The sequence below is a fragment of the Dicentrarchus labrax genome, unplaced genomic scaffold (genome assembly GCF_905237075.1).
Source record: "Dicentrarchus labrax unplaced genomic scaffold, dlabrax2021, whole genome shotgun sequence".
Taxonomy (NCBI): domain Eukaryota; kingdom Metazoa; phylum Chordata; class Actinopteri; family Moronidae; genus Dicentrarchus; species Dicentrarchus labrax.
This window is the reverse complement of record NW_026136715.1, coordinates 9,526,386-9,546,977: the sequence shown is the minus strand read 5'-3', so window position 1 is coordinate 9,546,977 and position 20,592 is coordinate 9,526,386. Positions and strand designations below refer to the sequence as shown.

At 40.9% G+C, this 20,592-nt stretch overlaps 1 protein-coding gene across 1 annotated transcript; it reads left to right on the top strand.

Moving 5' to 3' along the window:
• Nucleotides 1-891: 891 nt before the first annotated feature.
• On the top strand, nucleotides 892-20,403 carry rbm38 (RNA binding motif protein 38). The gene is made up of 4 exons (XM_051424045.1): nucleotides 892-1,407; nucleotides 2,955-3,078; nucleotides 5,851-5,905; nucleotides 18,499-20,403. The coding sequence occupies exons 1-4, from the start codon at nucleotides 1,186-1,188 to the stop codon at nucleotides 18,848-18,850; spliced, it is 753 nt and encodes a 250-aa protein (XP_051280005.1). The 5' UTR covers nucleotides 892-1,185; the 3' UTR covers nucleotides 18,851-20,403.
• Nucleotides 20,404-20,592: the final 189 nt, after the last annotated feature.

The following is a 20,592-nucleotide window of genomic DNA, read 5'->3' as shown; positions in this document are numbered from 1 at the left end:
TTCATGTCTCCCTCAGCATGAATTGAGATAAATTTGATCTATAATCAGTAGATATAATTAATTCTTTATACTTTATATATACCTTGTACTATATACTTGCAAAACTTATGTCATTGCCATCAGTCTCAGCTGTATTTTGTGTTTAGTGGTAAACCTCAACATGCCAGTGTTAGCATTTAACTAATCTGTGACTGACAGAGCTGCTAGCATGGAGTTAGAGTAGTGGTGGTAAACCCCCTATAGTTAGAGCAAGGTTGCTAAATACTGACCAAACAGGCTATCAGTCTCTTATTTTACACAAGACAGGTTCAAACCAGATCTTACATACTGGACAAAAATGAAAGCAAAACCTTTTTTTTTTTTTTTTTTTTATGAATAGGCCTAAATATCCTTAGAAATATGTAGTATTATAACATAAAGAGTGCTCTGCCAGACCCTTATCAGCCCCTAACCCTCTGATGAAGGATTTACTCTTCTAAACAGCAGCTGTGAGAGTTGCAATTTTAAAAAAAAGAAACAAAAACAAATGAATGCTTTTATTTTTATGAGCACAAATCATTCCAGTCAGTTTCTCTTTTGTTGACTTTCTATCAGCTGCTCTGATCAGTGGTTCCACAGCTTCCTCCCCATCCAGCTACAGTCGACTGTTCCTCCACAGAACCACGACGAATTCATATTTTAAAAATCTCTCATGAATCCTTACGAATCCTATTTTTGTTTTACAATGGCATTTGGCTACAGAAGGTATGAAATTATTCAACAGTTTCTCCATTTTATTGGCATTAGTATTTCAGCTGCTATGGGGGGCGGGGGGTTTCCTGTTCGTGTGTGTGTTTGTGTGCGCAGCAGGAGCAGGGTGGAGCAGGAGGCGGGATGCGCCAATGGAAAAGACGCACCGCTCGTCTATTGGACCAGACGCGCAGTGGGCGACGCGCCTACCGAAGCTTAAAGACTTTTTTTTTTTCCGGGACAGGAGACATGAGGTTCCCAGACACCTGTCAGGAGGACTATACATCCAAAAGCTGTATTTGAGGCGACTGGAGGCTGCGTGTTTGGCCATGGACGCGCTGTTATCGTTATTATAGCCTCTCGGTGTCCAAGGAGCGTAAAGTTATTCAGCTGCTTTTCTTGTTTTCCTTTGTGTTATTCTTCCTGTATTTTTGTTATATATATTTTTCAAGCCGCATGAGTTCGCCGCTGTTTTTAGGTCAGCTGGTCGGGGTTCCGTTAGAAATAATGCACCCCACCATGGAGAAAGACACGACTTACACCAAGATTTTTGTCGGCGGTTTGCCGTATCACACCAACGACGCTTCACTTCGGAAATATTTCGAGACTTTCGGGGACATCGACGAGGCGGTGGTTATCACAGACAAACAGACGGGCAAGTCCAGAGGATACGGCTTTGTGAGTTCATTTAAGTTGCTGTTTTCTGGTTGAATTAATGAGCGGGGGGGCATGTAGAGTGAAATATGGGCTTTAATTAAGGTTTTATCAGCCACTCTGACTTTAATTGGATAGTCAAGGGGGCTGAAAACACTCTAGATCACGCCTGTTGCAGCCTATAATGAGTTTAAAGCGACTTTATCTTTATGGTTAATTGTATTTTTTTAATTTTTTTTTTTATCTTTTCTTCTGGGCCTTGGTGGCTGCACACACTGCCACTTTGTTCCAGCAGCAGCCATGCTCAGTGTGTCTGGTGGTGGCAGTCACATGCTTGAAGCATGAGTAGCAGATTACTTCTTATAAGTGTGTCATCAATTATCTCTGCAGCCCCAAAGTACGAGTGAGCGCGCAGACAGACACACACACACAGACACACACACACACACACAGCATTAGTATGGCAGTGTGTTGAGTTTTAAGTGTGCAGTGTCAGGGGCAGACCGTGTTGCTGTGTGTGCAGGAACGAACAGAGAGAGAGAGAGAGAGAGAGAGAGAGAGCCAGAGAGAGGGATACAAATTAGTTAGTAATAAGCTTCTGCATTTGTGGACAGATGTCTCTCTCTCTCTCTCTCTCTCTCCTCTGTGTGTGAGACACAGAGAGGGGGGGGGGTCCTTGGTCACAGAGGTGTGACATGTCAGTTGGCTCTGCAAGATAAGGCTGCAGTAGTTTCATTTTGACTTCCTCCCATACAGCCCCCCCCTCTCTGCCAGGATGGCTTTGGTTGTTTGTGTGAGTGACTGTAAGTTTGTGTGTGAAAGACAAAGAGATAAGAAGAGAGGGATTCGTGTGTTTTGGACTGAATGTGAATGGTATCTGCATCTGAGTAGTCAGTGGGCCAATCAGCCGAGGAAACCGGCGTGTGTCGTGTTGTTTTCTCCTGCTTTGAGACAGCATGATCATCTCATCCCTGACTTCCCATTAGCGATCATAATTCCCTGCAGCAGCCTTTTGAACCCTGGTGATCTCAAACCATCCGCCGCCCTTGTTTGCATCAGGGGCCAGAGTCTGATGCTGCAAAACGAAAGCAAGCATGGCAGTTTTACTTTCACTGTCCCAGTTATAGGTGATGGAGTTTTTTTTACCTCATATATTAAGTGTAGCTGCTCTGTGTGTGTCTTAACCTTCAGCACCTCTTCCCACTGCTATCTGCCCACTCCTCAACTCACTCCCTCAAGGTAGATTCCACTATCTCATCCTTGGCAGCCCTGTCTGAAAAAACAAATCTGCCTCCTACATAAGCTCCACTGGAAGCTTTAAAACCCACTGATTGCTGCCTTCATAAAGTGTCTCCTAACGCATTTAGCAAAAAGATTGAGTCATTCAAGGAGAGACAAGGACAGCAGCAACCTCAGGGTCGCCCAGCTCTGGGTCTGTTGCTTCATCTGAACAGTCATGTTGGATTCACTCCATCCACATTGGATAGAGAAGCTTTCACATGCAATTATGCAGCTTGAAGAGTTTAACCAGAGTGATATTAATCAGTGCAGTGCTGTGACTCTGTCAACAGGTGACCATGGTGGACAGAGGGGCAGCAGAGCGGGCGTGCAAAGACGCAAACCCCATCATCGACGGCAGGAAGGCCAACGTGAACCTGGCGTACCTCGGGGCGAAGCCTCGCAGCTCGCAGACAAGTAAGTGTGCTAGATCCCTTCTAAACACACAGGATCATACCAGTAGGGTTTATTGTAGCCTCCTAGCAAATAAAACAAATCCTGTAGTTAGCTTAAATTCTGCATGTTCTTTATCGTCAACAAATCCTGTAAAAAAAGACCAAAACCAAGAAGTTGTTAGTCTCTTTCCCAAGGCCATTGGTTCATACTGACGATGTAAATCTTTAAAAACAGGTCACAAATACATGGTTTTACCTTTTTTTTTAAAGGCCAGTGTGTAGGATTTAGTGGCGTCTAGCGGTGAAGTTCCTGCTTGCAACTAACTGAACACCGCTCGCGTCTGTATTTGACAATCTGGGAATAAGAACGGTGGCCGCAATACTTGTAAAAAAATGCAAAAAGGCCCAATCTACAGCCAGTGTTTGGTTTGTCTGTTCTGGGCTACTGTAGAAACATGGAAGTCCAACATGGCGAACTCCATTGAAGGCGACCAGCGGCATCAGGGAAACGGGGCCGAGACTTATTTTTATTTACTAACAATTTTCCAAAGCAAGAAATAGTTTCGTAAATTGATTTCCTAATTTCTGGGTATTCAATTACTTGCAGAGACTTGAAACTTGCTCAAGAACTGTAGTCCACCACAGTAAACAAAGATACTGTATGCTATGGTGAAGCTTTGTATTCACAAACTACTGTAGCTATGTTCTGGGTAAATTAAACCTAGAGGACAAACAGAGCGGCAATGGTTAGCCGTTAAGTACCAGTTGTCAAGTATTACATTAATCACCAACAATCTTGATAATCAATCAATCATTATGAGTCATTTTTTAAAGAGAAAATGTCAAAATTCTCTGATTTCATCATTTCTTACATGGGAATATTTTCTTTAGTCTTCTCTGACAGTAAACTGAATGTATTTGGGTTGCGGACAAAACAAGAAATTTGAGAACATCCCCTTGGGCCCTGGGAAACAGTGCTTGACATTTTTCACAGTTTTCTGGACCAAACAACTTATCGATTGATCAAGAAAATCATTGACAGATTAATTGATCATGAAAATAATCAGTTAGTTTCAGCCCTGAAGATAAACAACTTGGATGTCATGAAGAGGATACTGTCAATATTTTATCTTCATTCATTAAAAAAGTTGATGTTCAGAAATTGGCTCTCACGTCTCAAAAATTGCATCCAGTGAAAACACAAGGCAGTAGCTGACATATTTCTAGCTTGCAACGAGATTACCAAATGTTGACCTTGATGACAAATAAACAGTCCGTCCACGAAGTTGCGATGCTGCAATCACAACAATTAACACAAATTCAACCAATCCCTGGGAATTCTGCATGTTTAATCACCACAACTTTACTGTAGATTGGACCAATCATTGTAAAACGTTGAACTTCTAGATGATGCAGACCATGTGTGACACATACTCTCACATTTACTCTGCAAACGATGTGATTTTATTCTCCCCAGAACAAGTTGCCTTAAATTTTTAATGTAATACACAAGAAATAATAATAATTGCTACAATTTTAGCAAGTTACACTTTTTTCCGCAATGTTTGCAAAACAATATATTGCAACATGCATTGCAATGTTTTGAGAAAAGCTGCAGTGAAATAAGGATTTTAGGCCACAATAATCCCCAAAAAAGCCTGCGAAATCCTGGAGGGGCTGAATAAAGGCAGCTAAATCACTGTTTATGAATCTCAAGCAAGTTTCAAGTCTCTGCATGTTGATTTTCATGCTGCACTGAAATGAATGCAAACCCACAGCTGCCAGGAAGATAGGAAATCAATCTAAAAACCAATGCATGTACAAATTTGAGGTTAGTGGGATTAAACATGCAAAACCACTGGTGTGCCCCTTTCAGCCAACTGTCTGCTCATTCCCACCATACATTCACTCTTTGTGTACTTGAGTTAACACACAGCTTTCATGCCGCCAGGCTTTTTCAACATTAACCACCAGCACACATGCTTCGTGCTTCCACTCCGATGTCTTGGTGCACAGTGCACCAGACCTTGGCAGCAGCTCTCCCTCGCTGCTTCATTTAAAGCTCGCTGGCTGAAATACCATCGAGTGTAGGTGTGATTGACAAACAGTGGCGCCAACAACAACTGACTGTGTCTCCTTATTCCAGGACCAGCCCTGCGACGCAACTCCCCAAGCATGCAGCTGATGGGAGATGGCAGCGCTTGGTATTTTGTCATTGTGTGTGAGAGTACAGAGAGAATGAGAGAGGAGGAGAATAAGAAGAGAAAGAGGGGATGGGACTGTTAAGAGCAAGAAATAACAGCGTTGCCTGTCTCCTCTTTGTCCCGGCAAAGAAAGGATATGCGCATTAAGATATATACGTTTTGAACAAAAGAGGACTGATGAAGTCATGGCAGTGCAGTAAAAGGAGAAATAAGAGAGGAATGAATAGCTGGAGGAATGTTGAAATTAAGTCAGAGGAGGGGCAGAGAGGAGGAGGCTAAGTTTCTCCCCTCTTACTCAGCCTCAGCTGATTCCCGGTGAACTCTGGAGGCAGCGAGGTCACAGATGTTTGTGCGCAATAGAGTGCATCATTATTTGCGTGAGTGTGTCGAGCATGTGTGTATGCTGAGGGAATAACAGTTGGTCTCTGATACCCCCGTATACATGCTAACATCTGAGACAAACAAGTAGAGACAGAGAGAGAGAGAGAATCAGCTCTGTCCTTGTCTGCCTGTCTCTCTCTCGTCGTCTGTGCTGCTGGTAGCTAAAATATCCCTCCTCACCGCTGCCTCTCTTTCTCTTTTGTCTGCAGGTCTCTCAGTTGGAGTTCAGCAAGTCCATCCTACGTGGGCTCAGAGGCAATATGGGTAAGACAGAGAAGAATCAATACCTCTCTCTCTCTCTCTCTCTCTCTCTCTCCCTTACCTGCCTCGTCCTCCTCAACACAATACATTTCACTCCCCCGTCCTTGACATTTGTGAGCACTCGCTCCTGTACTCCACTTGGGTTTTGGTAGTTAGTGCCACTCTGCAATGTGAAAGAAAGACATCACAGCACAAATGATGCTTGTTTAAACTCAGAGACGTACCCATTCAGCCCTGCGACTTTATCTGTACATTGTATTTTGATTTGTCTTCTGTTGTTCCTCTCTCTCTTTCTGGCCCATTAAACACACGAGAAGCTCAATTCTGAATTTCACTCATGCATGACTTGGGCTTCACTGAGGCAACGAGCCATTTAGTCAAACTTCCCTGCATCCCTTCCCTCTTGTCTTCTCCACACACACACACACACACACACACACACACACACACACACACACACACACACACCGTTGCCATTATCTCTTGTCTCTTTTTTCCAGAGACATGCCGTTCATATCTGTTTAATATCTCTGGGTGTATCAGGCCAGTGGTTCCCTACCCGGGGCTCTGCAATGCCACAAGGGGTCACGAGCTGAATTCATAGTTCTGCATTAAGGGGTTGCAGATGGAGTCTAGTACACATCAAGGCTGCAGCAGCTACTGAGATACAGTACCACATGGAGATTTTCTCCTGATGCCCATGGCGAATGCTGATTGCAAAGATAATGTTAAGGAAGTTGAAGAAAGACTCTGTTGTCTTCACGTCTATAAAACTGCGATCACCACTCTATCACAATCAATGAACTGACGTAGAAGTTCCCCCGATGTGCCTCCAGTTGGTAGATTCATAGCTCACCGTCTCTAAACAGTATATCACGTAATAGTAAATGAAACAATGTAAGAATGACGGGGCCTGGTTCCATTCGATACATCCGTCTGTAGCACTGCGGTATTGCTATTAACGGGTGAAATCCAACAGTGATCTATGAATCAAAACCTGCGGCGATGATATCTGCAGCTGGACTCCACCATTGACAGCTTGCAGCAAATAAGAGGATGCAAGGTGAGTGCTGGGGTAGGAAAACCACAGTGAAATTGTATAATTTCACCTCTTCAGGCTTCTAAAAACCATTGAAACAATCTGAGGAGGGAAAATCACTCTTTAAATTACCTGCTGGCAACATGTGGACAACTTGCGATGATGGGCCACAAGTGTATTATTGCTTTGTGTTATATTACCACTGTATTAGGCCATTGTAGGCAATGTTGAAAATCAATGATCAGGACTGCTTTATGGCATCGATAAGTCAATAAATTAGGCAACTAGTTTGAATTGAATTTAAATTGTATTCATCATTTTTTAAGGAAAAATATCAAACATGCGCTGGTTCGATTCTCAGATATGAGGATTTGGTGCTTCTATGTTGGGTTTTGTGGCATCTACTAGTTGCAGCTTGAAATGAGTTGCCTTGATTTGTCAGGTAGTTAATTTGCTTGATAAATCAAAAACAAAACCTTCCTGTCTGCTTCTTTAATTAAAAAAAAACAATCCCACAAAACTGACTTTATCAATATGTCATAGTATAAAATTAAATCCATCACGATGAAGGATTTTTTTCCATTGTCCTACTCTTAATATACTGGAGAGCTGGACAAGAACAGTGGCATCACAGGAGTTGCAGGGGGGTTTCTCTGAAGCCCGATCTGTTTTGGAAACTTGCTGTAATCCCCATGTGACGGATGTTCCTTATCCAGTCTCCCTGAATATCAGGGTGAATTCAAAAGGATGTTTTAATGACTCAGTTCATGTGAAGTGAAACATGGAGGATGATTCATTCCCAGCACTGTCACAGACATTAGAGCAAACCCAGCAGTTTCTTGTTGTGTAAGTTGACTCCTCTTACAACACTTACTTAAGCTTGACTCGGATATTCAGTGTTCAACTGTTGATTAGTTGATCTTAGTAGAGGATATTGTCAATCAGTATCACAGCTCTCTGTTCTGTGTATGTGTGCGTGCTGCTGCCTTTTGTGAGCATCATTTCCAAAGAAAACATCTGCTATCTAGAGGGGAAAGTGTTTGGTTTCTTTGATGAAAACATGTTTTGGTGTTTGGTTGCCCAAAAGCCTGGATCTTCTATATTTTAGTGGGATTTCTCAGGAATGTGCATGATGTAGTTTTTTTTTTGGGAAAAGAGCTCTTCACATTGACTTTCTGCAGGATGACAAGTTCTGAGCCTGCGGCTACAGAAAAGTCCATTAAAAACCTCAACTGTTCTGAGTGCTATTAATATTGCAGTCCTCAATTTCTGAATGAGTGATGAGGGAATTGAGGCTGACCCAGATGAGTCTATGAATGAGTGATGATGGGTTGATTGAAAGTCTCCCGCAGTGAAGGTGGACAGTGGAGGCAGAGGGAGTCGGTCTTTTTAATCTCTGCTTCCAGGAAGAATCACAGCTTTAACACCTCGCAAACAAAAGAGAACAAAACTGACTTACTAACACGCCCGTAAGGCAAACACACACAGAAGGTGGCGCTTTGTTTACTGGTGTATAAACACCTGCAAATTCACGCATTAAGATTTTTGTTACACACGTGTGATTGAGCTACGTATCTATGTAGGAAACTGGATATCTTTGGGTTTCGGACTGTTGGTTGATCAGCACAAGACTTTCAATAAGTGATGGACATTTTTCACTATTTCCTGACATTGAAACAATTTAACAATCAGTCAATTAATTGAGAAGATATCAGTTAATCATATTCATTCAGACTGTTGGTGAGGAGATACAGAAGACTTTGCGTTTCTCATCAATTTCCCAAAAGCTGCTTTTCAACAAGTAATTTTATCAGTGGTTGAAAGATTATTTGATACTTTATACATCAGTAACAGGCTGTTTTAAAGCACAAATAAAACAAATGTTTGTGGAGGATTTGTTACCATAAAGCTTACAGTTAAAGTTGTTAGAACGTTATTAATTTTCTTTATTTAAATACATTAAATTCCCTTATTTTGAAGAGGTACCATAAATAAGGGTAAATTTAGCTTAACAAACACACAATGATGTCTGCAGATCAGATAACTTTGTATAATCTATTTATCTGTCGTCTTATTTTGATTAATTTATCAGTAATTTAGTCAATAATCAGAACATAGTGAAATTTACCATCATCATAGTGTTTCAGAGTCTGAGGTAACATTTGTTTTTGTCCAATGATACAGAAACAAAATCTTTGTCCAAAACCAGTTATGTATGTAACCATTATGATGTTGGATTTTGACCCAACAGAAAACTAAAAGTCAGAATATTTCGTCCTCTGCATCTCTGATTTCTTTCTTTTTTAATCTTTCACAACTTTGTGGAAGTGCAGTGCTAAATGGCTGCAAGTACCCCTTCAAATAAACTCTAACCAGACAACCTGTTTATGATGCATCTTGTGACCCTGGGTCGGTTTCATTCTTTGATGGTGTATTTAGGGAAAACTCTGCTGTAGAAGAAGAAGAAGCGATACTGATTTTTGCAACAACTTTAACCTCAAGAGATCTCAGAACCACACAGCTGCAAGATGTGTTGTGCTTTGAATGAATTAGCTTCTTTTCTCCACCGGACACTGTTATTTGTCTCTCCACCTACATGTAAATTGAACAGCTAACTAATGAAGATCCCTTCTTTGTCTAAAACAGACCTGAGGTAATATTGACTCTTTAAACCAATTAACAAGCCTCTGTGGTTTAATTGCTTTAGATTACAAAGTAGACACAGATTACATGTTTAATATTTGGATAAATAAACCATATATAAAGTTTTAGTACATGCAAAGGGCGCATCTATCCAGCTCAGATATCTCTCCTCTGAGGCTAGATGTCTTTGACATGATCAGTATGACTGCAGTCAGTTTCGAACATTTCTTGGCAAAGTGAAGGATGCTTATTTTAAGAATGACTTCAAGATATAGTTTAGGTTTTAACCACTGGAACCATCTTTTCTGCTTGTAAATTGAAAACGTGTTAATTAGTGACCTTCAGAGGAGCTGGTAGGGGGATTGTGTTACCTTCGGACAGAGCCAGGCTAAGTTTCCCCTTTTTCCAGTTGTTTTGCTAAGCTAACCAGCTCCTACCTGTATATTTTCTGTTCATATTTACCAGACAGATATGAGAGATATTTACCAAAATGTTAAACTATTCCTTTAAATATGAGATCTAAATATGTCTGCAAGTCTTCTGTTGCTCCGGTTTCACCGTTGTGAGGCTCTCAGGGGGCTTCAAGGTCTGCCACTCACACATGGCTTCTGTCTGTCTGTCTGTCTGTCTGTCTGTCTGTCTGTCTGTCTGTCACACAGTAAGCAGCAAATAACATAGATAAACTCAGACAAAGCACAGCTCTGTCTGCTGCTTCAGTGTATTTGCTTTAAGTTTTAAGAGGACAGAGGACGGGCTGATGCCAAATGTGGCTTTGAGGTACAGCTGAGTAAGGGGGGGAGGGATGTTCCCATTCAAGGGAGGGGGAGGGGGGGACATCTGTCGCCGATGGCAACCTGCTGTCTGCCTTTAGCGCCCAACGTCGGTGCTTGGCAGAAGTGAAATTATTTTTTTCATAGCACATTCTGGTGTTTATTTTTTGAGAGAAAGAAAGGGGAGGAAGGAGATGGATGTGTGGTGAGGCTGTTAAAGGTGGAGGGGTGGTGGCGGTGGTTGTGGGGGGGCGGTGGTACTTCCTGTTGAAGCAGTGGAACAGAGAGGGGGAGGATGGGAGGAGGAGAGGAGGGGGGTGACACAGACTAACAGCACACCTGTGGCTGGGTGTAGTTGTGGCTGGGTTCAGTGAAGCTTTAGGGCCGGCGGTAGACGTGAAGCTGGAGCTCGTTTCTGCGAGTGAAATGCATTTATCGAGTAAAAAATGTTCCTGAGTGAAATATGAGTGAATCATAAAAACATCAACATGTCGACTCCTTTAATACGTTCACATCCTCAACTGTTTTCTCTCTACGTCTCAGATTGTTTCCTCTTCCTCCCCCTCTAAGTGATCTTTCTTTCTCAGCCTGTAGTTATCACTCTCTGTCTGTCGAGGGGTTTAGGTAGACGGAGAAGCCTCCGGTGTATATTTCTCTTACCCAGGGACCCAATTAGGAGAAGAACTTCTGTCGGATGAAAAGCCTAATTTGAAAAACAATAAAAAAAAGGGTCATGTTGGAAGCTTTTCATAGCACAGGAAGCTCTCGTTTTGTTCACTTGTCTGTTAGAAGTTGACACATTTTGATCTGCATTTGCATTTTTGCATCTTTTCAGTCCTTCAGTTTTTAGCTTTTGTTGATTTTTGATGTGCGTTTTAACACTAAACTGATTGCATGCTAGGGCTGCTCAATTAATCAAAATATTATTGAAATCACAGTATATGAGTATGGCCAAGTGCAATATCTAACTCACAGAAGCTGCAGTCTTATGATAAAGATAAAATGTGACAAATCAGCATTATAATGAAGTTCTGTAGAGCTGCAGAGACGCCCTGATGTTTGGTTGGTACAGACCACAATAAATATCACATCATTGTGGTTTTAAATAGTTTTTTCACGGAATTAAAATTGCGATGCAAAAAAGATCATTCCCATCTTGAATCAAAATAATTGCAATATGATTTTCTTTTATCTTATCGTTCAGCCCTCTATTACAAACACTTGAACAACAGGCAGCTTAAAAATGTTTGAATGATTCTTGACCTCTTCAGTCGAATCTTATGGCCTTCACTATTGGATGGACTTTACTCAGTTGTTGAGTTATTTATAAATAAATAAATATTCCATTATATCAATTTATTATATTTATTTGTGAATAAATGCTTAATATTTCATAAAGTACATACAGTATGTTATATGAATACAACTTCATTACGTATTATTGTCTAACAATCATTAACTGTTTACACACCAGTTACAGATTCCTCCTGTTTTAATTACACACTACATTACAACGCGTTATAAATCATTTTGATTTGATTATGTTTTCATATTCTACTAATGAATTCTTAATAAAGGACGTTAAAATAAAGTGTTACTGACTTTTACTGTGAAGCAGCTGCAGACCATGTGGTGTTAAACAAACAGCTGCGTACTCATAACGTGACAAAAGTTTATTTAAATCTAACATCTGATCTTTTTTGTGATTAGTTTCTGATTGATGGATCAAAACTGGATGTTTCTGGTAAAAGCTTGTTGGATGTGCCAGTGACAGTAAGATGAAAATGGTTTCGATTACATTAAAAACATAATCTCTTTCTTTCTGGGATTTACACATTTAGCACATTGCGATTATAATGACTTACACTGCCATGATAATATCCAGTAAACATGTCACTTAATGCACATTTCTGCTACATAACGCATCCCTGTTTGTATTAATATATTAATTTAAACGGCTTTCTTGCTTGCTGATACTAAAGTGGAGTGTCCAGAGCTGATGTTGGCCTTTCTATCTCTCACCCTCCCTCAAGCTGTGTGTGTGTGTTTATCAAGAGAGGACGGAGGGTCATGTGTGTGCGTCTCCACTCAGTGTGTGTTTGTCTCTTTGACTGACTCACCCTCCTCACATCCCTGATCTGAACTATTAAAAGCGTGGCTGTCCTAAGGCATGAGGGATATGATGGCTGATCCTTCACCTCTCAGCATCTCTCCCTTCTCCTCTCCCTCCCTCTCACAACCTCGACCCTTAAACCAAAAAAACAAGAAGAAAACTGCAGATGTTTTGTTGTTTTGGGTTTTTTTTTTTTTTTGCACTTTTTTTTTTTACATCCCATTTCTTTCATCCTGCTGCCTGGTTTTGAGGAAGGGCAGTGGCTGTGAGGGAGTAAACCCAGAGAGGGGAGGGAGAGGGGAGTCAGTGGAGGTTATTCTGCTCTCATGGGTCTGTTAGTGAGCATACACCCATGCAGCTGCACCAATTAGTCCTGCTATGCCTGAACCCCCCATTCGACACACACACACACACACACACACACACACACACACACACACGGACACATACCCTTGTGTTTCTATATTTCTGAGGATCTGTCATTTACCTAACGTAAAAAACAAGTCTTAAACGTCCAGTGTGTAGGATTTAGTGGCATCTGGCGGCATAGATTGCAACTCCCTCGCTTCACCCTTCCCTTCCAAGCTTGAAGGAGAAACTAAGGTGGTGAGAAAAGATGCAAAAAACAAAAATACTCCTATCTAGAGACAGTGTTTTGTTTGTCTGTTCAGGGCTCCTGTAGAAACATGGCCATTAAACATGGCGACCCGCAGCCTCTGTAGATAAAAACGGTTCATTCTAACACAACGCTACTTATTTTCAGGTGATTATAAACTAAATGCAAACATACCTATGAATATTAAAACCAGTTTCTGCCAATAGATCCTCCTAAATGTTACACAATGTACCGTGAATCCGTTTTGGTCCCCACAAGGCAGTCGGACCCCACAAATATAGTAAAACAAACCCACACACACATTAACACTTCCTCTTCTAAACTGCTTAACTGACTACACACAAGTAAGTGTGTATTATACTCATTTATTTCAGACTTGCATGTTCACTTCTTCTGCATGTGCGATTTGTAATTTGTGTGTGTGTGTGTGTGTGTGTGTGTGGCTGTGTGGCTGTGTGGCTGTGTTTTTGTGTGTGTATGTATATATATATAAATGTGTGTTTGACAGCCAGCGATGATGCCAAGCACTGGGAGGAGAGGCTAGGCTCAGCTCCCTCTCGTACGATGCCGCTGTCACATTGGATCAGTCAGGCCAGTGCACAGGCAGGCTGGCAGGCAGCGGCACACAGCCGTGGGAATGACACTGCACTTCTGCTTGGGGAGAGACTGACGGAGTGCGAGCAAGGAGAGATTAGATACAGAGGGGTCAGGGCGATATTAGCTTCAGCTGTGCTTTGACTTTATGTGTTGTTGTGTGTCATTATAGTCCACAGGTTTTGCATTTGTCGTCTTTGGTGCTGCTTTCTTGGCCAGATCTCAATCAGCTTCTTACTCTGACTGATGCGGTTGTATGTGAACACGCAATCTCCTGCCACAGTTTTGGTTATTTCACACAAGAGATGAATTAATTTGTGTTTCTGTTATGTTTTGGTTTAAAGTGGGACAAGGCTCAGTTGGAAAAAGTCGATGTTAACATATTTCTGTGCACCGAACATAGTTGAGCAACATTTGCGTTGTGTTATTGTGTTAATGTTGCTGACAGTCAAATCTGTTAAAAACTACCAAAGCAGATAAACTGAATTCTGAAAATCTCATTTAGCAAATCTGTTGTAAAAAAAAAGAATACATCAAGCATCATTCAGGTAGCTGCATCCACATTACAAACCATTTATGTTTGTTTGTTATTTTGAGTCTTCTTTAGTGTTCTTGAGTGTGCTGTTGTGAATGGTGGTGACAGAAGTAGTATTACATTTAGAAAAACATTTTGCTTTCTCTTTGTGGAGTGCAGATGACACTGTGATTCTAAAGTTGCAGTTTGATTTATGGCCGACAGCACATGTGTTGCATCATTTCCTGCTTATAGAAAATGCCCTTTCTTCTTCAAGACTGTTGTGGCCATATGTAGCCTGAGAGGAAGACTGCAGACGCTACTCAGGGCTGAAAGTACTTCACCTTTTTAACATTAATGTACATACATTTATTGTATTCTCCTAAAAGATGAGTCAAGCATCAATCAAAGATAATGCACTAGAGGACAAAGCTCCTTATAGTAAATATGTAAATACAACATTATTTATCAGAGGTTTCTATTATGGTTAGTGCATTAACAATACAGCAATTAAGAAAGCATTTGTTTTAATATCATTATTATGGTAAGCATAATAACACATTTTAGCATAATTTGTTATTTGTTAAAAGGGGTTTTTGAAGAACATCTGACTTCATTGTAACCCCTCCATTTCTGAAACTAAACTGTGTACTATAAAGATAAGTATATAGTTCATAGATTGTACAATTAGCACTGTGGAATTGGGACACAGGTAGTGTTTTCAGGCTATAGGTCGTCCTAAAATCTAGATTGCAGTATTTCACTGCGCTTAAACAAGTCCAATATGGTGGTAAAATGTCACTTTTAATCTTGTTTTAAAAACCTGGAAGGTCACACTTAAAAAGTAAAAAGCATCCCAAACTGTCCTTCTAATTGACTTGCATAACATCTGTTTCTGGCACAGATGTCTGCTCAAAGAAATAAAGTCTGAATGGTGTGCAACCTTTTTTTTCCAGTAGAATATATAGACATTGTCAGAATTCCTGTTTCATAAAAGAGAACATATCAGGGTTTTTGACAGCCTTAACAATTGCACCATTCAACCATTGTGTTAAAGCTCAGCAACAAGCTGAGTTATTTTCTCACTGCCACAGCAACAACTGAGGTTGTTATACAAGATCTTGACATGTACCATTTTAATAAGGTTAAGCTGAACACGCAGCAAACCTTAAACATTCCTCTCTCCTCCTTAAAGGAATTATTTCAGTTTTTGAGAAATACATTTATTTGTTTTCCTGGGACAGAGTAATTGATACTCTCATGCTAAGAGCACGGCATCATAAAGCTCTACTAATTAACACTTTGTGTCTTGTTTAATCCGTACAAAAGAATAAAATTGCTTTTACACACTGATTTTGTAAACGTGTTAATTACACTGATCAGCCATAACATAATGACCACTGACAGGTGACTTGAATAACACTGATTATCTCATTATTATGGCACCTGTCAGTGGGTGGGATACATTAGGCAGCAAGTGAAAATGTTGTCCTCAAAGTTGATGCGTTCGAAGCAGGGAAAATGGGCAGCGTGAGGATTTAAGTGACTTTGACAAAGGGCCAAATTGTGATGGCTAGACGACTGGGTCAGAGCATCTCCAAAACTGCAGCTGTTGTGGGGTGTTCCCGGTCTGCAGTGGTCAGTACTTATCAAAAGTGGTCCAAGGGTGGGAAAAAAAGGTGAACTGGAGACAGGGTCATAGGCAGACAAGGCTCATTGATACACGTGGGGAGTGAAGGCTGGCCTGTGTGGTCCGACCCTAACAAATAAGCTACTGAAGCTCAAATTGCTGATAAATATAATGCTGTTTCCCCCTGTTTCCATTCTTTATGCTAAGCTAAACTAACAGGCTGCTGTCTATAGTCTTATATTGATCATACAGACTTGAGTATGCGTCGAGCTTCTCATCTAACTTTCACCCAAAAAATAAAATTTATTTCTTATTTATTTAAATTTATATAAACATAAATAAGCTATTGCTTTATTGCTTTGAAGTTGAAAAGAAAAAAATCATTAAAGACTTGTGTCGTATTGTTTGATTACTGAGAACTTGAATTACATTTTAGTCCAATCCAGTGTTTCCAAAATATGACAGAATTACAGAGAAATGTCGGTGCACAAGAAGAAGATTGATATCACTCTCATGGTCATACAGTAACTCTAAAATAAAAATAAAAACACTGTCTTAAAATACATAATATTTCAATCAAGTGTGATTTGGTTTGTAATTGTAAACAAGCAGATAGAAAAATTTGTGTTTTCAGGCACGTTTTCTCTAACTTTAAACTTTAGGGTTCCCCGTTCAAGAGTTAAGTAAGGTCGGACGGGAGCAACGCCATATATATCGTACTCTGTGACCACAACCTATGAGAAAGCAATCTGTTCTACTATCTGAAAAGGTATTGGCTAATTGTGTCATGCATTCATTCTCCATGCGGTGCTGATGTGCCCGAAATGTGCTCCGCGGTCCAAGTTGTACATGTTGGTGTGTGCCTGTGTGTTGTGTATACAGCAGAGTGGGTGTGAACAGGCCCAGTCCCCCTGTTTGTTGTGTAATCACACTTGATCCCTGCTCTCGCTCTGTTTAGGGGTAAACGACCGGCTCTCGCCGCCCCCTGATCACCTGTTCAGACTCAGTGACAAGGTTACTGTCAGGTTAATGGGTTTGACTGTAGGCACTGATCGCGGGAGTGTAAGTGTTAAATACTGTCATGTTGTGTTGTTTTTACTTAAGCGCAGCAGCATAACCTAGTTCCTGTGATATGATCGCTGTTGCTGTTGCCAGATGTAACTGAGGCAGTTCAGGTTAAGTGGGCAGCCTCAGGCAAGGGCATGACTGAATACAGGAGGACAGTAGAGCACTTTTTTTTCTCATTATTGCTGTGGCTTGGAGTATCAACAGCCTCAAACACTGCCTTTGTTGTGGCAGGTTGTGTGTGTGTGTGTGTGTGTGTGTGTGTGTGTGTGCACGTTTTATTATTATTATTCATTTCAGAAATAAAAGCAATTGTGATTAAAAGTAATTTTGTTATTTAGCGTTTCATTTTTAAAAGGCTGATATCTCATTTAGAACAAAGCGTTTCTTTTTGAACATTTCTCAGGCAGTGTGCTAATTAGACTAAAGCACGAGGGAGAAGGTCTATTTTAAGGCAACAGTGCCGATAATTGCTCTTAAAGGAGGAGGAGGATGCTTTTATAGGACTATAATGTTAATGTTGGGATGTAAAGAAAAGAAGCAGTTACTGAAGAAACTGCTGCCTGTTTGTGTTGACTGTGAGTGTCTGTCTCTGGTTACTGTTTTTGTTTATACGACACTTAATAATGAGATCAGGTCTCTCAGAGGTACCTAAAGTGACAGCTCTGAACACACATTAATCAGATTTTGCTGATGTTGTCATCAGATATTTGGATGCAGATACGGATGAGGTTTAAGCCTGTGTGTAATTTTCTATTTTAAGGGCTCTCATGTATCACACTTCTTTTGTTCTTGGGGCTTAGCTTCACACTCTTTTACACATATAAAACAAACAGCTTAAAAACAGGCCAAGAAAAAGAAAAGTAGCCTCTCAACATATGTGACAGAAAAGGTTAAGAGCTCGTAGGCTTACACTGTGGTGTACCAGCTAAATATCCTATATAAAGAACATGATTTAGAAAAGGAAGTCATATATACCAAAAAACCATGAGGTTGATGATGATCATACAAATAAATAAAGAGAGCTTTATTGTCATCATAAACAACAAAACTGTAGTTGCATCTCCAGGTGCCAAGACATTTAAAGATATAGAAATAACAATACTACAAGATGAGAGAGAAAGCGGTTAGAACTTATATTTATATATAAACACACAGAAGAATGCTTCTTCCCAGGTTTGTGTGTGTGTGTGTGTGTGTGTGTGTGTGTGTGTGTGTGTGTGTGTGTGTGTGTGTGTGTGTGTGTGTGTGTGCGCGCTGTTGGGGGAGCACTCTGGTAGCTCAACTGGTAGAACTTGTGGTCCATGTATGGGTGAGTCCTTACTACAGCAGCCAGAGGTTTGATTCCAGTTACACTGTCCAAATAATGGCGTGAAAAGCACCCAGAAGTCATTATAATAAGCGATTACTATGGTAGTTCAGTTGATAAAGTTGGCATATATAAATTGCTTGTTTCGTCCAATCATCATAAACCAGCAAAATCACATTTGAGAAGCTGGAACAAGAACATATTTGGTATTTTAGCTGCATAAATGAAATTGTTGTTGCTCAACTCATCAGTTAATTGATCATTAAGTCTCCAGTCCAAACTCTTGTTCCTCTGTCCGTACAGGCTCGCCCAGCAGTACGTCTACCCCCAGGCGTTCCTCCAGCCCAGCCTGGTGCTGCAGTCCCAGCTCAGCCCCACAGCAGCAGCACTCACCTCCCCTTACCTGGACTACAGCTCTGCCTACAGCCACTACGCCCCCACAGGACTGGAGCAGTACCCCTACACCCCTTCACCGTCGCCCTCCGCTGGCTACCTCAGCTACAGCTTCTCGCCCGGGACTCCTGCGCCCGCTCTCACTGCATCCCCGACCCCTCCGGCTGCCATCCATCCTCCTCTGGCTGCACTCACCACCATGTCTGCCGCCCCGCAGGCCTTCCTCCACTACCCTCTGCACCAGCCCGACCGCATGCAGTGAGCAGCTCCGGGTGGAGCTGGAGCTGCTGAGCTGATGATTCAAAACAGCAAGACTGTTGACCTGTGACATCGTCAGGATGAGACTGGATAACCAGGAAGAGAGTGTGATGTAATCAAAAGGGCTTAAAGTAACCACTCTCATTCCTGTTTTTATATATATATATTATTGTTGTAATAGTTAATAAAATGTTCTATTGCTACCGTCATCAGCATACGATCTGAATGTTTTTCATAAGACGTTTGGGACTGGAATGAGACGACTGGTAATCTTCTGGACGTTTCTCTTTTACCCGTGACCCTCAGCGCTGAGGTTGGAGGCAGGCTGACTGCTGGAGAGCGGATGGGTAAAGACAATGAGAAATATGTCTGTTTGACATGATGCTGCGGCTGCAGTTTCTCCAAAGGTACTGAGTTGAATGCTGGATATTAGCCAAGCTGAGAGCCAGTTCCTCTTTCAGAAACGCAGGTCCAATTACCTCCTCTTCAAGGTTACCTTTCTGTCTATGGCCTTAGAGATCTCTCTCTCTCTCTGTACCTGGTTCAGTTTGTGTTTGTCATTTTTTATTAGTCTTTCATCTCCAGTGAACAAAATGTTCTTTGTATTCCCTTTTGTTCCTTTTATCTACCGCTGCCAAGTCATTACACGGTGATAATCACAGTTTAACAGAATATGCAATTATGATGATAAAGGATGAGCATGAATAAGGTAGACAACACTGGTATTTTGTTTGTGTAATGCTACTGCTAGGACATTTCTCAGAGAAAGACTTTGTTAACACTTAAAACACAATAGTCATCACAAAAGCTGCAACAATTAATCGATTAGTTTTCAACTGTTAAATTAATGATGACTATTTTATAATCAATTTGAGCATTTTTTTAAAGAAAAAAAGTCCAAATGCTCTGATTCCAGCTTCTTAAATGTGAATATTTTCTGGTTTCTTAAATCCTGTATGACAGTAAACTGAATATCTTCGGGTTGTGGACAAAACAGGACATTTGAGGGCTTTGGGAACCACATTTTTCACCATTTTCTGCCATTTTGTACACCGAACAACTAATCGATTAATCAAGAAAATAATCAACAGATTACATATGAAAATAATAATTAGTTGCAGACGTAGTCCTCACAAGAAACTTAGGCCTGTAACTATTGGTGTCTCTGGATTTGGTCTTTGAGGAGTGTTTGGTTTTATTATAAATTACAAAGTTGTCGATACATATCAAGTAAATGTGTTTGGATGTAGGTGTCAAGATGTATGTTGTTACTGAATATGTGTGAGTGTATTAGCTGTCTGTTTCTGTGTGTGTGAGTGAGAGAGAAATAGAGCGATGCAGTATACGCCAGTGTCAGCACCGAGCTCCTTTTCCAGCCCATTGTACTGGTCAGAGTTGTTTCTTTGTTTTTCTTTTTCCCAGCTGCAGAATACAGACTGATGCTTAAGTGGTGAAACTGGAGTCTCACGGTGCTGTGGCACCACCTTAGTAGTCGTAAACCAAGCCATACATCACATTTACAACAAATATGCAAAATAAAATGAATATTTCTCAGAAGTGTGGTCGAATTACAGTTATTGTGGTTTAAGGAGGTAAACAGCTGCTGCATGACACTATCAGGAGCCTGAGAGTCACACATAGGTCATACAAGTCACAGACATTTTAATGATAGACTGGTACATTTTGGCTCTGGACAATTTCTTGGAAACTCGCCGCTGGTTACCTGGCAACAGCTTCCTGGACAAA